Source organism: Alligator sinensis, unplaced genomic scaffold, assembly GCF_000455745.1.
Source record: "Alligator sinensis unplaced genomic scaffold, ASM45574v1 scaffold569_1, whole genome shotgun sequence".
Lineage (NCBI taxonomy): Eukaryota > Metazoa > Chordata > Crocodylia > Alligatoridae > Alligator > Alligator sinensis.
Window position 1 is genome coordinate 3937615 of NW_005841914.1, and position 21626 is coordinate 3959240.

Below are 21626 nucleotides of genomic sequence, written 5' to 3' on the forward strand. Positions count from 1 at the left end.
GGCGGAGCACTCGTGCGAGGAAGGTGAGGAGGAGAGGCAGGGGCAGCAGCTGGGAAACGAGCACTGCTTCCCACCCCTCCGCTGCTTTGAAGAAAGGGCTTTTTAAAACCAGGTCTGAAAGTCCCGGGAGGGTGGAGGGGAGGGCTGCACGCGCTTCAAATCGACGCTGTCTCTGAACAGGTTTTGAGAACGGGATTGCCGCCATGCACTCGCTTAAAATGTCGAGTTTACTGCGGCTTTAAATCTCCTCTTGTCGCTGCATTAAACTGCAATGACTGGAGCGTTGTGCAGACGAAACCGATTTGCCGGGGGAGCCATCGAGTACGGAATATCCACGACAACAAAAACAGTGACCTGTTCAAGCTGACAGCTCGCCACGGCCTGGAAGGCAGCCGTCCCCAAACTCTGCCAGCTTCCACACCTCCCATGGAAAACATACAACCCTAAGTACCGCCAGCAAATGTTTCAGTTCGACCCTAAGTACCGCCAGCAATTTTTTTGTCTCGTAATTATAATAAATTTGCTAACATATACCACTGACAGGTTGTCTGCAATGCACTGGTGGCACCTGTACCACAGATTGGGAACTGCTGGTATAAGGTTTATAGGCAAAGGGCTCAGAAGAAAGAGTCGCTTAGGTACAGTGGAATTATTTTTATATATAACTTTATTAATAATATAAATGCCAAAAGAGGTTTATTTGTGTGTTTAAACAAACAACTTTTGACAGTTATATTATGAATAAAGTTCTTACACACACTTTCCTTTTATTCAAAAGGAAAAGGAATAAAAAAAGCAAGTAGGGTTTATTCGGGTTACTATTCTGATCTATCTGCACTGTTGCCAAGCTGGTCAATAGTTGAGTCAATGCTTTACTTGGTTATTTCACCTTACCTTAAAAACCATCAAGGCCTTCATTTGTAGTGCGTCCCCAATTTTAGCCCAATAAAAGAATCTGTGTGCACGTATTTCTCAGAAGAAAAACAACACTTTTCCATTGTTGTGAACAACTGCACTCATAGGCGAGAACAAACAGTAAATGCCTTTCTTTCTCTTGACCCCAATCACTCCTTTCTGTGATTGAAAAATGTGCTATCAGAAATAGGTAATTACTTTACAAATTAAATCCTAAAAGTAAAAAAAAATCTCAAACTATTATTCCAAGTTTCACCTCAGCCAAAGCAGAAAAGTTCTAAGAAATAAAACCTGACTTCTTTTACAGAGTTTTTGTCAGTAGATCTCAAAAGGCTGCACAAAGAGAGTCCTTATCTTTATACCCTTGCAGGCTAGAAAGAAGAACACATTCACATTCGAGCCACCCATGTTATAACCATGCTGTTTGAGCAATCCTTCATGACTTAAGGGTGAGGAAAGGCCTAGAATTAATCTTGCCTCTAACTGACTGGAAGATAGAAAATCACCAAGCATCATTAAAATGATCATTTCTCCTAAAAAAAAAACCTAAAGAAAAAAACCCTCAGGTTTTTTGGTTAATAAAACACACTCATGGTTCCCTATTCCCCTCTACAGCCAATCCTGAGGTCCTGCTCATGGTCCTGCATCCTGCTCAGCTGAGTAGTGTGGAAAGTGTTTGCAAAAGCTACATGCCCACTCCAAATGGACTTTACAAGAACTGGATTGAGTAATGCTTTATTCATTTTTTTTTAAACTCACTGTATTTGAAAACTAGTTTGGGAAGAATGGCAATAAGTAAAATTACTCTGAGTACGTGATAAATGGGATTCCTTTACTACAAGCAGCAACTTGCACAATCGGCACTGGTGTGAGTCTGTTGAAAAAACAAGCCTCAACAAACAGAAGTACTGTTATGATTTAGGTTTCAAATTTCTGGTGTAAGTAAAAGGTTGTTAACTTTGTTAAGTAACAATTTATATAAATAGTATTGAAATGTATTTAATAGACTCCACCTCAACTGAGCAATAATTGCATCATTCTGATGGAAAGGGGAAAGCATGCAGTACGTTTAAAAACATCCCTTGTTTTAACGTAAGTATTTTTATATTTAAGTGTATGGATATCAGTGCTATTTTCTCCCCATTGCTAAATTCCAGAACATCCTATTATTCTATTAATTCTTACAATCAAGAAAGTAATAGTATTTATCGCTGAGAATCCAAGGCCCGTCAGACATTACAATTAAGACAGGATTAACCTGTTAAATCGGGCCATAAATAGTAACTCGGCCATCCATTCAGGTAACTAATAGATTGACCAAGTGGGAAACCTGCCACAAAAAAATATTCCACAAAACATTTTTCCACAGTAACACTTCTGTGTTTCCATTGTGCCTAAAATGGAACATGTGGCAGGGTAACCCTACCATGCAGCCTGATGCTGGCTGCAGGCTGAGGCTTAGTTGACAACTTCCCTGTTGGCAGGCTGATTGCCATGTGGGACAGCCCTGTGTGGGGCTGCCCCTCATGGTTTTCAGGGTGCCAAGTTGAGGGGAGCTCACCAGCAGTGCTGGGGTGCCAGGTCCCTACTACCCAGCATAACACGTGCCTTGCTCTGCAGCTCCAGCAGGGATCGAAGAACAAGGCACATTCTGGTGTCAGGTGATGGTGAGCTACATGGCTCAGTGAGTCCTGAAAGGTTGATTGCCTTTTCCACATTTGCTCCGGAGCTGCAGAGCAAGACACTTGATACATCCCAGCCATGGGAGGACCCTGGGATCAACGAGAAGTTCTTTGATCCCAGGGCTGCTGTGGGCTAAGACCTTTAACAAGCGCACACATAGTCCACCTGTATACATGGTTTTCTGACATCCCCAGCACATGGGGACCCCAGGATCAGGGAACCTCTCCCTGATCCCAGGGCAACAGGACCTTAAAAAACTGTGCGTGCAATTGTTTCTCTGGTATTTGCAGTTCTGAGGCTGGGGCTGAGAACTGGCCCTGGGACTGAACTGGAGTCTTGATCTGGCCCCAGTGTAGTCTTGGGGCTGGGACCAAACATAAGCTGATTGTCAGTCCCAGCCCTGGGACCACAATGGATTCCTGATGCAGCCCTGGTGTGGTCCAGGCCCTGGGACCAACAAGCAGCTGACTGTCAGTCCATGTCCTGGGACCACACTGGTTGCTTTCACTTTGGTCTTGAGATCTTGGTCCTGGGCTCCCCCTCCACTAGCAAGTAATAATGGCAAGAATGGATTCTAATCCATGATCCCAAAATCGTGCATCCTGCCATGCACATGCGGTATGGCAGGAGGCATGCTTGTTGGGATCAGATCCCATGGCACCATTAAATGAATGTGCACCAGGGACCCCAGTAGAACATGACTGTTCATGCTTCCAAACCTAAGAGTGTTAAGGCCAAAGTTAAATCAAGGCAACCTAAATAGATGTATGCCAGGTTTAAAAAAAAAATCTAAGATTATAAAGAGACTTGCGCAAATTTTAAAATACACCCTTTAATTAAACCAATGTAATCTTTTTATATAAAGAAAGCATTAGACTGTTTTCTATTTAAAGTTTTGGAGAGCCAATGGAATAAACTTTGAGTAGCTTATTATTTCCTTCTTTGATAGTTAGGAATGAAGAGAAGGCTCCTGCTCCAAAGAACCTGTACTTTAAACCAACAACCTACAGAGAACATAGAATGATGAAGTTAAGCAATCAACTTCACTCTGTATTTGGATGATTCTCCTTTTCTAATCAACTAAGAACTTAAAACACTAAACCTAAATCAGTGTCTAACTAAGACCACCTGACCCAGTTTTTCTAAAATGAGATGCTGTCATCCATAATCCAAGCTTGGGCAATTAGAACAGATCTTAGGCTAGCAATACTTTTAAAACAAGAACTCTACTTTAAAGAAACCCTGAATCACTTGATTTTTTTAAAGTGTACCAAGTACAAAATTGTACGTACAAGTGTTCAGAAGATCCAAGAAAATTCTCATGGTTTTGTTCCACTCAGCGAACTCCTACCCACAACACCCCCGGGTAAGTGTAAATGCATTTGTTCCTCTGGTAGAAACTCTACCAGGACTTACTTGTACCCTCCTGGAGTACAGTCAGTTTAGTTTTCTACCAGAACTGCCATTTGTGGTTTGGTAGAAACTATGTGCACACGTGTACACTTTGGGTTTCCCTGGGGAAACTGAGATTTTCCTGGTAGAAGCCTAACACTCGTGCACACCCTACGAGTACCATCTTTGTTTTGACTTCTTAATACCAGCCCGGTAAAGGTTAGACACAGTTTACCAGCAACGTTTGTCTCATGAGATCCTAAATTCTTCAGTAAAAGAAATGTCTTTTACTACATCCTGATTCACCACCCAGCACAATAAGGACCTGATTTCATTTGCAGCAGCACTGAACTCTACATACGAGTGTTTCTACGCATGTGTCGTGTTCACACCTGAAAAAAAATCAAATTCCATTCTTTGATTTACAGTTGTGTCACTTCATAGCAAGGTCCCAAGCTTTTTATCTATTTACCGTTGGAAAAAACAGCTTTCCCTAAATACGTTTCACCTTAAGTTGGGCACAGCTTTACAGTCAAGCTGATTCTTAAAACACTTTGAAGTTGAGTTTTCACTGCTAGTTCTATTTAGTTAATATTTAAAGACATAATCCTGTAAGTACTGTATCCTTTGGACAGTTTCCAAGAACTTTAACATACTTCCCAACTGTCACTCAATGGTGTTTTTTAATAGAGTTTTGAAAAACAATTATGAGTTTAAATAGTTGTGGCATGGCAGCCCCCGGTTGCATATATGTATATTAGGGAAGACGTATGCAAAACTGCCTCCAAATACTGTCTATTCTAACTTGAAAGCATCAGCTTCTGAGACGTGAAGAATGTTATTCACTTCTCCTTTTAAAACTCTATCCAAGGCCTCATTAGAACAGAAAGTCCCAAACGTGCAATTCTGCTGTTAGCTACTAACAGACACAATAAAGAAAATGAAATATCTACATGGCTTTGAGATTCTATTCTAGCAAACAAGCTCAGACAGACTCTGCTCATCTTGGCCAAGTGGTTTTCTTAAACTTTATGATAATATTTTCACATTTTGAAATCAGGCTACTTAAATTACAGTCTAAAAATCCACAAGAACGTAAGAGAAACTTGAAAATTTGGAATAATTAAATGGGAGCTATTTTTAATTGTGTGTGAAAACCTTTTAAATGCCAACTAATCAAATAACGATAAAAAGCTACATAGATGCCAGCATTACAACATTTATTTTTCCTTATTTTCGCGACCAAGTAAAATACACTTAATTTTATTCTTTTTTGTGAATCACTGCAGTAAGGGTCAGGGCAATTAGTTGTGTGCCCGAGGTGGCAAGTTCATGACAATTTTAAAAGGCTAGGACATTGAACATAAATACACCACAATAGTTCTGTGAGAGAACAGCAGTGACACTGCAAATCTTCCTAAAGGCATGCTGACTGCAAGAGTACTCAAACTAACATGGAGAGTATTTCAGCCATCTGAATAAATTTATGGTATCTGTGGTTACATACCATTTCAAACAAGGGCATATTCTCTGCCCTAGCTAACTTAGTATCTGAATCAGACAAAGAATGTTAGTTGATTATAGGAGGCAGGCCCATTTAAACAAATAAATGTTAATTAATATTAGAGTGTGTTATCAATAGAGACAGAACTATATGCTATTTTTTTTATATATTTTATTTACAAAAAAAAAAAACAAATTAAAAAAAGACTACCGGGGAAGAGTAAACTCTACTAAAAGAGATGAGGGTTCCTTAAGAAAGAAGCCATTTGAGGCATGTATGGTGACAAACTAATCCAACAGAAGAGATGATTTTGTATATTTTAAACTGTTCCATGTGGCAATATGCCTCTTCAGCCTCAAGAAATCGGAAATCTTTCCTACGTGATCCTCTGTCCATTTGTTCAGTCTTTGCAGCTATTATTTGCATGCTTTTCTTTCCAATAGTTTAACCTTGGGAATCTGCCTCCTATAAACACACACGACACCGAGCACTTATGTAGTTATTTCAGATAGCTACAAAATACTAGGTTTTGCAGCACTGTGGATCAAGCAAGTTTCCTTAATATCCGTTTCCTTTAATTTAATTATAGTTACCATGACATCGTTGAGGAGTACCAAACAAAATTCCAGATTAAAAACAAGTATTCTTATTGAAAACTTACAAAGTATAATTACTGCCTAACACACATTTCTTTTTAGTGCATGTTGTAGTATCTAAGGCTGCTTACAGAAGTGAAAAAAACCTGGCAATTTAAAACTCGGTGTACCCCTCCACCAAGCCCAGCGCATGCCCAGAAGAGGCAGCACATTAGTTGGACCTGGCTTGCCCAATATCAGTATAGATCAGGTGCTTTAGTGGGGCTTTTTTGGCATTTTTATCTAAATAGCTGATTGAATCGGCTTTAAATAAAAGCGTCAAAAAGCCCTGCTGAAGCACCCAATTTATACGTATGCTGCGGAGCCAGGTCTAACTAGCGTGCTGCTTCTTCCCATAAAGTGCAATTTTTTGTTTTTTATGTCTGTCAGCAGCTTAAGTGACTCTCCAACGCTTGGACTGTATTAGGAAACTGACCCTATATAGAAGGTAAAATGTTGCCAAGAACCCTTTTAACCTCCAGTGTTAAAATGTTTTTCTTCATTGCTTCACAAGGCGTGACAAACTAGAAGGGTAAGAGTTTAGCCAATAACCCCCTCCTCAAAAAAGTATATGAATAGGAAGGGCAAAAATACTGAAACAAATGCTTTCAAATGTAACGGACAATCTGCATTGCTGTAGAGGTAGATCTATTTTGGGGGTGGACAGAGTTACTCACCCTGGGAGCCACATCTGATCCCCCACCAAAGTTCAAGAGCTGGAGAGCAAGGGGGGGTTGCTGAGTGAACCATAGTGGAGTTGACCCCACTCTGGCTTTCCCTGCGGGGAGCGTGCCCCAGGGTAAGCGCTGCGGCTGCAGTCCTCGCCCCAGCAGCCCAATGCCTGAGCTGGCAGTCTTGGAGGGAGAGAAGGAAGGAGAAGGGTGGGCTTGGGGCGTGCTCCTAAGTGGGAAAGCTGGAGCGGTGGGAGGTGCAGGGCTGCGCTGTCTCCTGGAGCCGCCTCTGGGAGAAGCAGGCAGGACTTTGGCCAATTTCGAGAGAGCCCCAAGTACTGTGCCGGTGAGCTGCATGCAGCTTGCGAGCCACAGTTTGTTCCACCGTGGATCTATTTACTTCCTGTTATTACATATGAGTTTATACATTTTTTTTGCCAATGGGAGGCAGCATTGGAATGGGAGCCTTATTATAACCTGTGCTGTTCCCATTTACTGCACAGGAAACCACACATCTATGTATTTAAAACTTGCAACGAATAGGGTTTAGTCAAATCCATGCTTGGAATCTGAAAAACAGCCAGGCTTTCAGGTCTTTGTGTAGAAGTACTAAGTGGCTTCAAACAGACTCTGTTGTACAATAGAAGTTGCAGGAAATAAATACAAAAAAAAACTTTACAAAAACTGAATGGATTTTTTATGCTAATTTATTTCATACAGAATTTCTCATATTTGGAAAAAAGTGGTAGATCTGCAGGTAAAAAACTCGAAACTATTTTTTTCTTCCCATCTAGTTTCCAAACTGATCATATGATGTGACAGATCTTAGTTTTCTACACTGATAATGTGGATTCTATCAGTAGCTTCTGATCAGGAGGTGCTATTTGACTGTGTGAACTACATGGGGTGACTAGTAATGGTACGACAAGACCTATTAGGACTGAATCCATCCCAATGGGAGAGTGTAGTCCAATTACAAGGACCATTTCAAATACTGAAGTGATACATTTGTGAACAGAGATAATCTGTACCATCAATAACTCTTAGCTTCCATTACCAGCATGATAAGCCATCAGGTAGTAACCATCCATGTGAAGAATAAATTCAAAAGCTTTATTCCTGTTGTTGCTTACCGACTGATTCAAAGACTACATCATTGCAGAAAGGATGCAGTGTGTTACACCACAGTGACTCCAGAAGCCAGGGCCTAGTAATTCGGGGTCAGGGCCCACTGCTGAATTCAGGATATGGAGCCCCATTCAGGACACGTGTCAGAGGCAGCGGGTGAGCAATGGCTGCATTAATCCCTGCAGCTCCCTTATGTTGCTCACCTCACCATCACTGCCTCTAGCTCCAGATCCAGCCCACGAAGAGCCCTGCAGCCTGCATCTGGCCTTGGGGGCTGGTTGAGTTTGACACCCCTGCTGTAGACCATACATTTAAAAATCATGCAGTTCAGAGAACATGTGTAGAACAATTTTAAGCTTACTAAACTTCCTCATCACATCAAGGCACTGTTAAGATATAAAAGCCTCAATACTGAATGATATCATATCCATAGCTTCTTATCCTTAGGTGACCACCAGTTTACTTTTAGATGTCTATCATTTTGCTGACATATAAAATAAGACACAGCTGTTTGCCATAGCGATGGCAAAGATAAATGTACATCATACTACATTACCTTATTTGAAACAGCTATCAGTGTATATTAATACTTCCCTTAATCACAGGTGCAAAAGACCAGAACAAAGCAGAATTAGCCTTTTAAAATTCTTACAACATATTGAAGCCTCTGAAGTAGTGGGATTGTTTTTTGTTAAATGCATCTTAGGCTAGGCATTCTGAAATACAAAAAACTGCTTCACAGAAACGTTCTGCAAAACTGAGTCTGGGAGATCCACAATCTTTTTTGTTGTTGTTGTTTTCTGAAAATCTCTCAAGCTGGCTATTGTGAATAACGTGCATCTTGAGCATCCTTGGCAACTGAAGAGTCAACAGTAATCACTTATAGTAAGTTTTGCACATAAATTTGTATTTACACTGGCAACATAATGGGGCTTTGGATGGGGCTTCAACTGACACAGTGCACAAAGCTAGCCAAACATAGGGCGGAGTAGAGAAGGATTGTTACAGCATCTAAGATGCCCCAACAGTCAAGCGGCCTCGGGACTGACTTGACCAGACTAGTGGCAGTGTATCAAACCTTTAACACAAATATAAATCTCAGTGTTCCTGCATATCCTAGTTTGTAAGATTGGCTTTCAATTGCCATTTTAACTATGAAGAAATAATGAACTTGAAGAATTGAGTATCTGCAATATTTCAAGTGAATCTTCTAAAGGCAGGGGTGTCAAACATAAAACCCATGGGCCAGATCTGGTCCATGGAGCACTATGAGCCAGCCCCTGGACCTCAGACTGACCCATCTGGCATATGGGCTGGTCCAGGCATCACAGACACTGTGTGCAGCACAGGGGGTTGGTTTGGGTCCAGGGCTGGTTTACATTGGGCCATGCCAAAGCCAGTGCACAGGGCCAGTCCAGCAGGGCACAGCACACAGCACAGGCCCCATGTATGGTCGGTCCCTTGTGCTGTGTGCAGCACGTGCTGGCCCTGCTCCAAGGCTTGCTCTGCATGTGATGCATAGCTCTCATGTGGGGAGCACACTGCATGGAACACCCCATCAGAATAGCCCTGTACACTGGCTCTGGCATGCATGGACAACCTGGGGCCCGATCTGGACTAGCCCTGGAAGCAACACACAGGGCCAGTCCAGGAGGCTGCCCCACGCAGTATGTGCCCCAATGCCAGCATCACATGCAGAACGACGCAAGTGGGGCCAGTACTTGCTGCATGCAGCATGTGGGACTGGAACAGCCATGTCTGATGCATGTAGCACCCTGTCCAATCAGCTCAGCATGCTGGTTCCAGCGCAGCCTGATCCAGCCCACAGATCAGCCCAACACCCTTCATCAAGCCTCTGGGGCTGGATGAGTTTGACATCCCTGTTCTAAAGCTATTCAAAAATTAAGTTTAAGCTGAAAAGTTAAATAGAAACAGGATCCTGAACAAAGAGAAAGAATCACTGACTATTCCAACAATGCTACCTTTAATGTTTTGTAGTAAATGGTCCTGTTGATCTCCAATGGGAACAGATTTTGCTCTTTTCCAGAACGAGCCCAGTTCACATACCGCAACCAGTTCCCTTTCTTTGGATCGGTGGCATCAACACACATCCATCCCAGGTTTGGGTAATACACCTAAAGAGAAAAAGGAAAAAAAAAAAAAAAGACATTTACTCCTCTTCAGCAGGCAGAAAAAATAATCATCCTGACCACACAGAAATATATTGCAAAGACTTATGGCAGAAAGGAGTATTTTGATAATCTTATTTATAAGCATTATACCAAGTTAAGTATTTTACTGAAACTTGGCATATTGCATATTTCCCAGGAGGCTTGGAGAGCAGAAATGTACTCTCCCTCAGTCTCTGCGAAAACTCTGGCTGTTCTTGTGTCCCTGTCCCCATCCCTGTCCTCCCTGCCATCGACTAATTGGCTTAAGCCTTCAGTTCTAATAGCTACCATCTGGACAGACAGAAGAGGTAATATTCCTGACTTCCCTTGGCAGAACTCTCGCAACTTTTGGTTGAGTCAGGATTTGACTTAAGGAAGGCCACTTAAAGATACTAAGGAAAGAGTAGGTGAGCTTTACAAGGAAGCCTTTCAACTGTAGGAATGTACAGTTTACATCAGGTAACATTGTGCTTGGTGCACTAGAACAAGTAACTAGTAATAACTTGACTGAATGTGTTTATTTGGGCTTGATTTTTCAAAGTTTCTTATTCTGTGCTGGCAAATACTGGAGTTGTACTATTTAATAGTTCCTGTATGTCTGATAGTACCCACAACGAAACTGTTAAGGAACGTGCTAAAAAAAGCACCTACTGTTATTATAGAAAAACAGTAAAGTCAAACTGGAAAAATCAGACTATTTCTGTTTGTACAACAAATTAATGCTTTAATAGCTCATTAGACTTCCCTTCTCCTCCCAGATGAAAGGCAAAAAAAACTGCCAAGTGTACACATTTTCAGTACCAGACCTTGATGCTGTTTGCACTGTGAAATTAAGAAAAGAGATACACTGACAAAGCCACAAAAGTTAAAAATAATGTGTGCACAACTGGTACTTTCTTACTACTTGATCTAATGTGCTCATCACTGACTATTTATCACATATAAATCATTCCTCTAGACGAGACAAGATTTCTGCAAAAATATGGATTTTGAGCCTCTCTGTCTGAAGGTGATCTTAAATTAAGCATTTCATGTAATAGTTCAAGCTGAACAGGATTGTATAGTTATGTTTTAAATTAAACCTACAACAGTAATTAAAGCTGCATTAAATTTAAAATTAGCATAAACATTTAACTTTCTTTCGATTTATCAGGTCTCAAAGAACAGTTTCTATCTGAAAATGTTAGATCAATATAGAAATGCATTAAGGTGTTTGTTATTCTTATTATTTGATGGAATAGGAAAAGTAACATTAGAAAAGTTTACCCTTTTAGCTTCACTTGAAAGCTACAAGTAAGGAAAGTAGGTTTACTTATTATTGGTCTTCAATGGGTAAATTACATCCTAACATTTAAAAAGTCACTTGATCTCCTTAATTAAGCTTAGCAAACTACAAGTTTAAAATAGTTTATATTCCAAGTCCCACATGCATTTTTCAGTTTTATTTCCAGGAGAACTGGTTTGTAACTCCATTTAATCATCTTTTTCATTTCAGAACTGATTGTAATACAGTCAATATACTGACAAACGATCAGTGTTGGCCGCCAACTTATAAAATATGATTCTTTTCCAAGACGCCACATACCAACCATGTTCTCCATCACAATGAAAAATAGGTGTCTATAAGAGTCCTGCTACCTACCCATTCAGATTCAAAGCTGGTAGAACCAGCTACAGCATTCTTACACATTTTCAAGCACTAACTTAGTAGCTGGTTGGCTTTTTTTTAAGCTGGAAAGTCATTTTTATGGTGTAATAATTACTTTGCATGTGTGACCAGTCTTTGCGTATTTAACTAGTTAATTGTGTAATAGATGTAAGGTGAAGCAGGGGCCTACGGGTATCCTGAAATGTCAAATGTTCTTTCCCAACCACAGAAATAACCACTGTTTGGCAGTAGGAGACATCTTATTTTCCATGATTTAAAATGTTTTTTCCTACCTCCGTATACATGCATGTAGGCTGACTTATCAGTACTAGGCTGTTCTTATCAGTACTAGGTCACTTTTGAAAAGAAAGGGATGAGTATCTTTTCAAAGTCTGATTATTTAAAGTTTAGTATTTGCTTCTGCTCCTTTCTGTTCCATCTATCAATGTCAGTTCATCTGTAAATGAGTCTCTCTATTACAATCCCAACCTCTCTACGGTCTTTGTCTTTTTGCACTCTTTGTTCAGTGCTGATACAGTTCCCTAGTGTTAGCAACAGTACAGTACTATTGTCTACTGAGCAGTTTCAGAAGACAATGGCAAAAATGTCTGCACCTATACAACACGTGGCTTAAGCTGCTGCCGTAGTCAAAGAGCATTATAAAAATGCTTTTTGGAGAGTAAAGCTATACTGCCAGAGATGAGAGTTTTCTTTTGTTAAGCCTGGTCATGATCTAGTCTTAATTTCAAAATTATTAATTTGTCTTCTGCCTACAATGATAGAATGGATGTGCTAGCTAAAATTATTTTTAAAATGTCTTTGTATATACACAGGATGACAATCTCTCTTTGCTTGCTCTTTTACATTTAGCAAGAAGAGTGGGTTAATTGGTACTATGTTATGTAAGAAGTATATAGCAAGAGACTGATTTGTCTCCAAAGCACCTGTAGCATAAAAGATGCTGACATAACATGTGAGAGAAACAAATAAGTGGATGAAAGGGGAGCATGGATGGAATAATGATAAGAGGTTTTAGCACAGACAACGGACACAGTTTAGAATCTTAGAAAATGTGGGCTGGAAGGGAGCTCAGGAGGTCACACCTAGTTCAACCCCCTGCTCAAAGCAGGACCAGCCCCAACTACATCATCCCAGCCAGGAAGTTGTGATTTCCAGCTCATAATTTGTAAATAATGAGCCGCTCATCTTGAAAAAATCATTGCACATTTCTATGTTTACGACATCTTTAGTTCAAAAAAATGCTTTGAGCGGGGCCCGGGGGTGCCTGTTTGCATGCATTTATTTATATAAGAGAAGATTTCCAGGCTATCCTGCAGCTTCAGCAAGCTTCTTTACAAAGCTCAATCTCTTGCAGACCTGAGGAATAAACTGAAATCCAGACTTCACCTCACGTTTTCCATTTTTGTTATATGAAGCTGCATTATTTTAATTATTTCTGATGTTTAATTGACATACAGTTGTACAGCAATGTTTTCTTCCCCAAATTTTACGTGTCTTTATTTGATGTTACATTTAAAAAATGGGTCTAAACACAAGGGCGGTTTACTGAAATGTATTTCTGTAGAGTCCATATCATTCTAGTTTGTGGTGGAACATAAAAGGTGTTGCTGACTGGGGGTAAAAATCAGATTTTTCAAATTTTGATGAGCCTTTGTTAATCCTCTAGCCATGCAACAGCTAGAAAGAAATAACATTCCTCATCAAAATGTTCCAGCTCAGATTTTGTCAGCTGATTTCTGAGGGCATGCTCATCAGCAGGCCAATTCCTTGAAATAGCAGAGTACATAGTTACACCGACTGGAAATGTAAATATAAAAAGACTGTAAAAATGATCTGTTCAGTTGAAATGGAAGAGTGGTACAGAGTGCTGTACTAATATGGGACATCTAACAGTATGGAAAGCATAGTTGAACATAACACCACATCATTCAACTAAAAGAAACTCCACCCTACCAAATGTAGACCTTTTAAACACTAGGAAACAGAAGAGGGTTAACACCTCTCCACGGCAGTAAGACTATCAATGATCCCTGATAGACGGGGCCTAGATGGCTCACCAGTATTTCAAATTCTGGGCTTCCATCACTTTCTGTTCAGCCACTTCTTCCAAGAAGGAAAAGACCTTTCCCCAGCCACTCTAAGTGTACTTTCAAAAAGAAACACACACACAGGGAGCTCTGATGTACACAGCTGGTTCGGAAATGCCATTTTGCATTACAGTATTATTATTAATTTTTTAGTTAGGGTAGCTCTGTAAGTCATGACCATATTAAAGGACCACTGTAAAAACAGCAGTAAGCTGCCACATGACATGCTGTGTTACAATTAAGATTCTTGCATCTGAAAATCATCCCAATATCTTGGCAAATTAAGTTGGGTGGCCAACTACTGCAAATTATAAACTTTTTAAAAATACCTGAAAAATGCAGATTAAAAATCTGAAACTGAATTTCAGATATATTTATCTATTAGAATAAATACTTTATTGATGTAAAAGTTCCACTGCATGAATGTCCAGAATTGGACATGGCTACACTGCAGCAGCAGCATGCTCCAGATGGACAGCCCTGAGCACATGCCACCCATCTGCTTCCACTGACTTGCTCCAACCCTGGAAGTATGTCACCAAGAACATTCCAGGGTATTCCTCGGAGGCTGTTCTTCAGGCATGTGTTTGAGGAGTACTCAGTAGTGCCGGTGGAGTGGGTAAGTGGTGTGGAGTGTGCTCAGGAATGTTCCAGCCAGAGCATGCTACCACAATGGCATAGAAGTGCCCCAAGAGAAACAAGTGACTTTAGGTCAATAATTTACTCGATTGGGATTCCATCTTCCTACTTGTTCCTGTACTAGCTCAGTGTCTGAGATACTACAGTCTATTGTATCCTGCTTTGATGTCTTGAGGCATTTGTTGACTTATCTGGCGTTCTATTTAAATGCATTTTGTTTTGTTTTTTTAACTGGACACTGGTTTGCATTTCTGAAAAACTATCATTTTAGGTTCTAGAGAAATCTCCACAAGGGACCGACATTCTGTTTGATGCCTGCATGTGTACACAGAATACTTCACAACTTGTTTTATTTTATAAGGCTAGCGGCCGGCAGGGATTAGAGACACCCTTAGTATCTTTAAAAAAAACAAAACAACAAACCTGTAAATTGTACCTATAGTAAGTCTAATAAACTGTGTGCTACTACCATAGCTTCCCATTCTTACTCCCTTCAGTTTGTTACTTCTACAAACATGCTGATGTAAGAGTTTTACCAGCTTGTATAGGTATTCTTTGAGAGCAGTGCAACTGGCATGTCTGTCTATAGCTTATAGAAGTGTTTGCATATTGGCAAAGACCAGCTAAGAAGTGCAAGTACAGAGGCAGCCCAATGGTATGCCATTGGATTATTGGATCAAGTGAGGTGCCAAGGACTTCCCCAAGAGACTGTAAGACTATTGATTTCAGTGGGAGCTGATGGTGCTCAACCCCCGCTTCAGAAGGGGGGTGGTTGTAGGATCAAGCAACAGGAAGCCAAGCCTGATCAGCAAGGAACTTTTACAGGAAGATGATTATTGTTACTATACAAAATGCATACTTGACATTTAGCTTTGTAATCCCACGTGGTTGCAGTCTGCTATTTGAAGTTGCAATATGTGCATTTTTATAATGGAAATAGTTCTGATCAAAATCTGCATAAATATTGAAAAATTAATCATCAGTTACAAAAGTCATACAACTGTAGGCTGGATACTTCCATAACCAGCTATTTTCTTACCTCCCACATGTACACATTGCTTTTAACTTGGGATCTTTTCTTCTTATCACCAAGAAATGGTCCAAACTTTTTGCCTTTCAAAATTGACTTTGTTGCCCAAACACCTGAAAAGTTAAAATTCATCATTGCAATTAAGTTAAATAAGTTTCTTAGCACCTTTACATTTTACCAGAGTATTAAATATACAAAACAGAAAAAAAAAAAATCAAAAGAAAAATAACCACACAAAATATTAAAGTCAGTTTGTAAAGAAGAAAGTTCATCTGATGAAATACAGACAACCTTCACCCTCCATCTTACACGTGTTCAGAATATTTCAAGAACCAGATGATACGTGTTGCAGATGATGTTGGACCATTTAACACCAGAGACAGACCCACTGAACTCCAATTAAGCCTGTTTATTTTGAGGCCTTTCTTCTGGTTATGATGTATCCGTGGCCCTAATTTTTATGCCTAGAGACAAAGGTGACCTGCCAGCTCCTCAAGTACAATCAAATTATATTCACAATCCCTTCCACTATTATCTTGGTGCCTGTTTTATTTGGTGAGTGAATATGTTGTTAAAGAAATGCTTATGAAATGTTATTTGAAGACGGTTCTAGGGAAAAAGTATTTTCATACTTACATTTAAAAATGGACAGCAAAGTCCATTCCAAAGATGTTACATGGCATTAAAAAATGTACCCATCGAGAAAAAATTACTGTATTTTCTCAGATGCTACATGCCCCCCAAAATAAAACATGCACCATACTTTTGCAAGGGAGAATGCACAAAAGAGTTTTTCAATGCGTTGCCTAGATCTGTTCTTTTCGTGGAGAGGCTGTGCTGCAAAACTGCTGCCCTGTCTCCGGGTCAGCAAGCAAGCATTAACCCATTCACAGTCGCTAATAACTTAGCAGCAGTTTTTGAGTGCTCAGACAAAAGCTGTAACATGGAAGATATCGAATTCAGATAAAAGCTATTGAGGTCCCTCCCAACTTGACTTCTCTGCAATTTTACTAATGATGTTTCCAAACCACTCTCTCTCAACCCTTCTGTCCTTCACGGGAACTTCAGACAAATTCCATGCAAACACAATGAACTTTTGCAAGGTACAGAAATGTAAGGCTACAAAGGAAAGATGCATTTTTGTTTTCGTGAGATTCTGATACATACTTTAGCAACTTCTTTCACTTTTACTATACCACTGACAGGTAAATCATCCTAGAAATAGAAACTTCCATTTGTCATCTTCTCAACATCTGATACGAATCAATGAATGGCATTTCTAATTAGACCTTGCTTATTTTTTCTGCAATGTAGTTCCTTCCTCACCCAAGATCTCAATATTTATACTAACATATATTTTAAGAGTACAGTATCAAAACTCCTCTCCTACTTTAAATATCACTTATGAATTCAAGATGAGTGCATTATGGAAGCTCTTTGAGGTATCCCATTAGGATCAGGATCCTACTGGAAGACATTATCCCTGCCTCAGAGAGTTTAAACTAACAGTTATTACCAGCATGCACCTACATTTCAGAATCCCTCACCAATCTCTTAAACTTTCTGCACAAATGCTACAGATCAATCTTTGGTCAGAACTCGCAAGTAAAACTTGCTAACAGGAGACTGGTCAGCCAGTCCACTGTGGATCATATAGGATGGTATCAACAGAAGCTTACTTTCACTCTCCATGTTAGAGTCAAGTTATCGCAAGGAAAGAGAAATCTACCTTAGTTACTACGTAAGAATACTAATATGAGAAACTGTTTAATCTAATAGGATGGAAGTGAACAGGGACTAAAGCAATATAGAAATATAGGAATCATAACATCGAGTAAGAATTTGCAAATGACAAGTTACTTTATCAGATGAAAAGGGAGGTTTTAACAGCTATCTAGTGTTCCATCAGTGAGAGTCATGCAGTCAAAAAAAATCAGGGCCAAAAAAGCCAGGGCTTTTTTCCATTTTACCCCCACACTAAAATATAATCTCATTACTATGCAACTGCAGCAGTTGTTCTTTAAAAGGTATTTTTAGGATTCCCACCAGACTGACTGCACATTTTATTTTTAGTTTGAGTAAAAAGGAAAGCTCATTCGGAATGAACTAAAATAAATAATAGTTTGGTTACTTTAAGTCTTCACTTCCCATAACTACCAGCTTGTGTTATTTTGGAGCTGTAAATTCCCCACTCCTTTTACAGTTACAGCACTTACCAAGCCGTGTCTTGTCAACAGCAGATGGGAAAAGCCTCACTTCCTCAGGAAGCCCTTTAAGCACATGTTCAGGTACATCAGCCAAGGTCTCAACTGCTCCTGAAGATTCAGTTGTGTTCTAGGAATCAGAAGGCAAAAACATCATAAACATAAGTACAGAAAAATAAACACTCCAGAACACCGACAATCAACCCAAAAATAAGCATTACTAACACAGAATAAAAGTGATCTCCGAAAGTGACATTTCAACTAGGGTTTCTCCGTGGACATTCAACAAGTAACTTCCATGTTGAAGTAGATAGGTTATTTGGTACAATACATTTATTTCACTGGTTTATACTTTGGCCTTCAATCAATACTACATTTCCTTCTTTGGGACTGAAGAGCCAAAGTAGTTCTCTATAAATCCTGCTTTGTTCCGGCTGTGCTATGCTTAAAGTATGAGTTTTGTCTCCAGTCCATATTTGGTAAGCAAATGTAACCTGGGTTTGTTTATATCTTGCAAGTCATTTGTTCACCCCTGGGTTCTCTTTAAAAAACAAATTCAGAATTTTCTTTTGTTCCTTGTAGGAACAGAACTACAAATATTTAATTTCTTGTATGCAACTAAACTGATTCTATTCACCAGTGACAGTGTGAAAGTCACCTGGTAGCTACAGGTAAAGAAAAAAAAAAGTGAAGCATAGGTACACGTCCTCTGTATGCCTTGAAAAGCGTCCATTACATTTCTTCCATGATTCAAAATCAAGTAATTTTTCAGCATGCTTTTCTTTCTTCTTCAGGTAAAGTACATCAGCATTTTAGAACTGCACTGCAAACCAACCAGTTTAACAAGTCCACAGACCAGAAATAAAAATAATCAATTTTAGCTCTTCATAACATGAAGACACTGTGGCAGGTATACCATCCAGAAGCTGGTAGAAAATCATATGATGAATGCTCAACCCAGGATCCTAAGTCTACAGTTAGACCTATACATTTGAACACTTGGTCAAGATTCCTGTGCCCAGCTACTTAGTAATAAAACATCTATATACCTCAAACATTAATTTATTTTCAAAACAGCCTCATGGCGACAGAAGTATTGTAAGAAAAATCACAACTGAAGTCTCTGGTACAACTAGGAACTCAACTTAGTCACAGTTCATTATTTAACCACAATCGTATCTCTCTCCCTTGCTAAAGGTTGACAAAACCCTTTAAAAAAAAATCTAATTTTTAATTCTCAAGCATTTTTGCTATACCATGGATGCATCTACACAAGACGCTTTAGTGCACAGCAGACTAATTTGCTGCAAAATAAAAAGTGTCGTCGTCTACACGTACGTGACAGTTAAGGTATAGCAGACGAATTTACTGCACTGCCAGATACGATAGTCGCAGATTCAAGCAGTATCTAGAAGTGCAGTAAATTACTGAGCTTAAATACACAGATAGACAATGACAGCAGGATTAGTTTACTCCAGCTCAAATTGAGCTAGAGTCACATCGACTGCATGTGTAAACGTGCCCAGTATGACCTTCCTATCTAACTTCAGCGATGGAGTCAAATTGTTAACAGGATTATCTCAGAACTGTGTTATGCTGCAGAACATGCAACAATGCCTAGTGGTCACTTGTGCTGTGGCTAAACTTAATTCTTATTTCTTCCATTTTTCAAGAGCTGATACCAAGTGATGTGTAAAACCAAGATTATATAGCTGCCAACATGGTTCCTAGTTTTTAAAGAGTTTGTAGAGACATTACTACATTGTAATGAGTAGTCTTAATGCCAGCAGAATCCTTTATAGCATTTCAAGTTTCTACAATATCCCACTGAAGTGCTAGATTTGTTCCAAACAAGTCTGCAAACCGTTTTAGTTTTTTTAAAACAAATGTCTGAAATACTGTCCTAACTGTCTTCCAACTGGTTAATGCTATACCACTTTTGCTCCAGTTAAAACAAAGAGAAAAAAATCCACAAACCAAACCCACCAAATGATCCAATATCAGTCCAAAGGTACACTTCCATTAAGTTTTAATCAACTGAAAGATTGCTTAGAGGGAAATTCCACGTGCCACCTTGCCTTATTATAATACAGCTATTAATTAGGGTTTAAGAGTGAACTGCTCGGAGAAAAATGCATTTTTTAAATGTTTGTTTCTAATACAAAGAAGCTAAATCAAGTAAGGCAAGCAAGTGCATGTTTGAACTTTACTTTTCAGCTCCAGTATGTTTTAAATGCAACACAATAGCTATTACTATTGTTCTTGATGTAGTAAGTAAATATTTTTATATTGGTCTCTGACCACTTGAGGACATTTGAAAAAAGGTTTCATATTAGACTGTAAACTCTTCAAGTCAATCACCATTTCTACTCGTACAAATTACACAGTGGAAACAGTCAGCATTGAAGTATCTATGAATGTTGGTAAAACTGCTGTGGTAGAATAAGTACATTCAATTCAAATCATCTCTCTAGAGATGCTAAAGGAGTTCTTAGTAAGAAAGCTTTACAGTTGCAGAGCACATTTTAATTGCGTGGTTCCTAGTATAAGACACCAAAAGCCACAGGACGTCAGGTATTGTGCAAACTCAGACTCTGCATTTAAATGGATCTAGTTAGCATTAACTACTTATTTATATTAACTAGTCTCAAAGTAGTGCTGCAGCTCTACTCCTTACTTTGTCTTAATTGCTTCAGTGAACATAGACTTCACTTTCCTTTTTTTAAAATGTACAGCTTCTAATTCATTTCTCTCATTTGTTTTTGCTGTTGATTTCCTGTTTGGAGCTTGATCCCCTGGCAATTTTAGGCAAACCTAAGTCCAAATCACAGAAGTCTGTGCGAATTAGCAACATACTTCTTCAGTTGTGAGCCATAATGAAAAACCTTCAATTGAAGCTAGTAAGAAATTTTTCCTCAACAGGATCACTATTTTAAGTAAGTTTACTGAATCAGCCTCAGACCTCTAGCTTATAATTTATTGTCTTGAAAACTGACAGTGCAAATGACAAACATGTCCCAAACAGGGTTGCCAACTCTGACTGAAATTATTCTAGGAGATTTTTTTCCCCCTCAACATGACGTAATGTCATTAATTGTAGTGTTCAACCCGTTCACAATATCAATCTCCCCGACTGCTTTCAATAGTCACTGGGAGATCAATGCCAAGTCCAGTAGACTCCTGGCCAAACCAGGAGAGTTGGCAACCCTAGCCCCAAAACAAATAACATTGCATTTTTGTCTAGATTTAGAAATAGCTTTTGTATTAATTTGATGAAGATTTATGCTTAGGATAGAATTAGTTTAAAAGAATCAACTGATAATAACGATATTGTGTTGAAATTAGTCTTAAAATTTGAGTAATAGATTATGCAATGTTATTAGATAAAGATAGCAACTGGTTAGAGCCCTATAATGGCAATAGAAAAGACACAAGGCAAGGGCTAGGGACAGAAGGTACACATAAAACCAGTATAAGTGATTAGAAACAGGTTTAAACCTGTAACAAAACAGAAGCCCAGTGCACATAAACCGGTTTCAAAATGGCTGAACTCAGTTTAAGACAGACCTGGATAGATGTAGTATCAGACTTAAAACAGTTAAGTTAAATCAGTCTATTCTACTTCTAGGCCAGATCCCCTCCCGATTCAAGTTATATCCCAGTCCCCCAGCTTCCCAGGATACACTGCCCCCACCCCCTCCCAGGACAGGCCAGCACAAGTCACTGACTCACTGGGGAGAGGGTGAAAGGAGTCCCCCCTTCCAGGGCCAGCCCCCAAGCTCGGCATCTGTCCACATCGGGGGAGACCAATACCAGGGATTCCCCAAGCCCTGGTCTGCCCAGCTGTGGGGAGGAGGGGGTGATTCCCCCTCCACAAAGCCAGGCCAGTGCAAATCAC

General features: G+C 39.6%; 1 protein-coding gene across 7 annotated transcripts in view; it reads right to left on the bottom strand.

Moving 5' to 3' along the window:
* PRDM2 (PR/SET domain 2) overlaps positions 1-21626 on the bottom strand; it is a 90186-nt gene that overhangs the window by 57515 nt on the left and 11045 nt on the right. For 6 of the 7 annotated variants that reach the window (XR_003092896.1, XM_025198129.1, XM_025198128.1 and 3 more), the window contains 3 exons: positions 17741-17858; positions 15534-15637; positions 9911-10063 (listed from right to left, as the gene is read on the bottom strand). Coding sequence is in view for 6 of the 7 variants with exons in the window: in XM_025198129.1 (XP_025053914.1) it covers positions 9911-10063; positions 15534-15637; positions 17741-17858 (375 nt within the window). In the remaining variant the exon portion in view is untranslated. Of the gene's footprint in view, positions 1-894; positions 913-9910; positions 10064-15533; positions 15638-17740; positions 17859-21626 lie in introns of those variants that run through there. The other variant, XM_025198133.1, reaches the window with a different exon arrangement.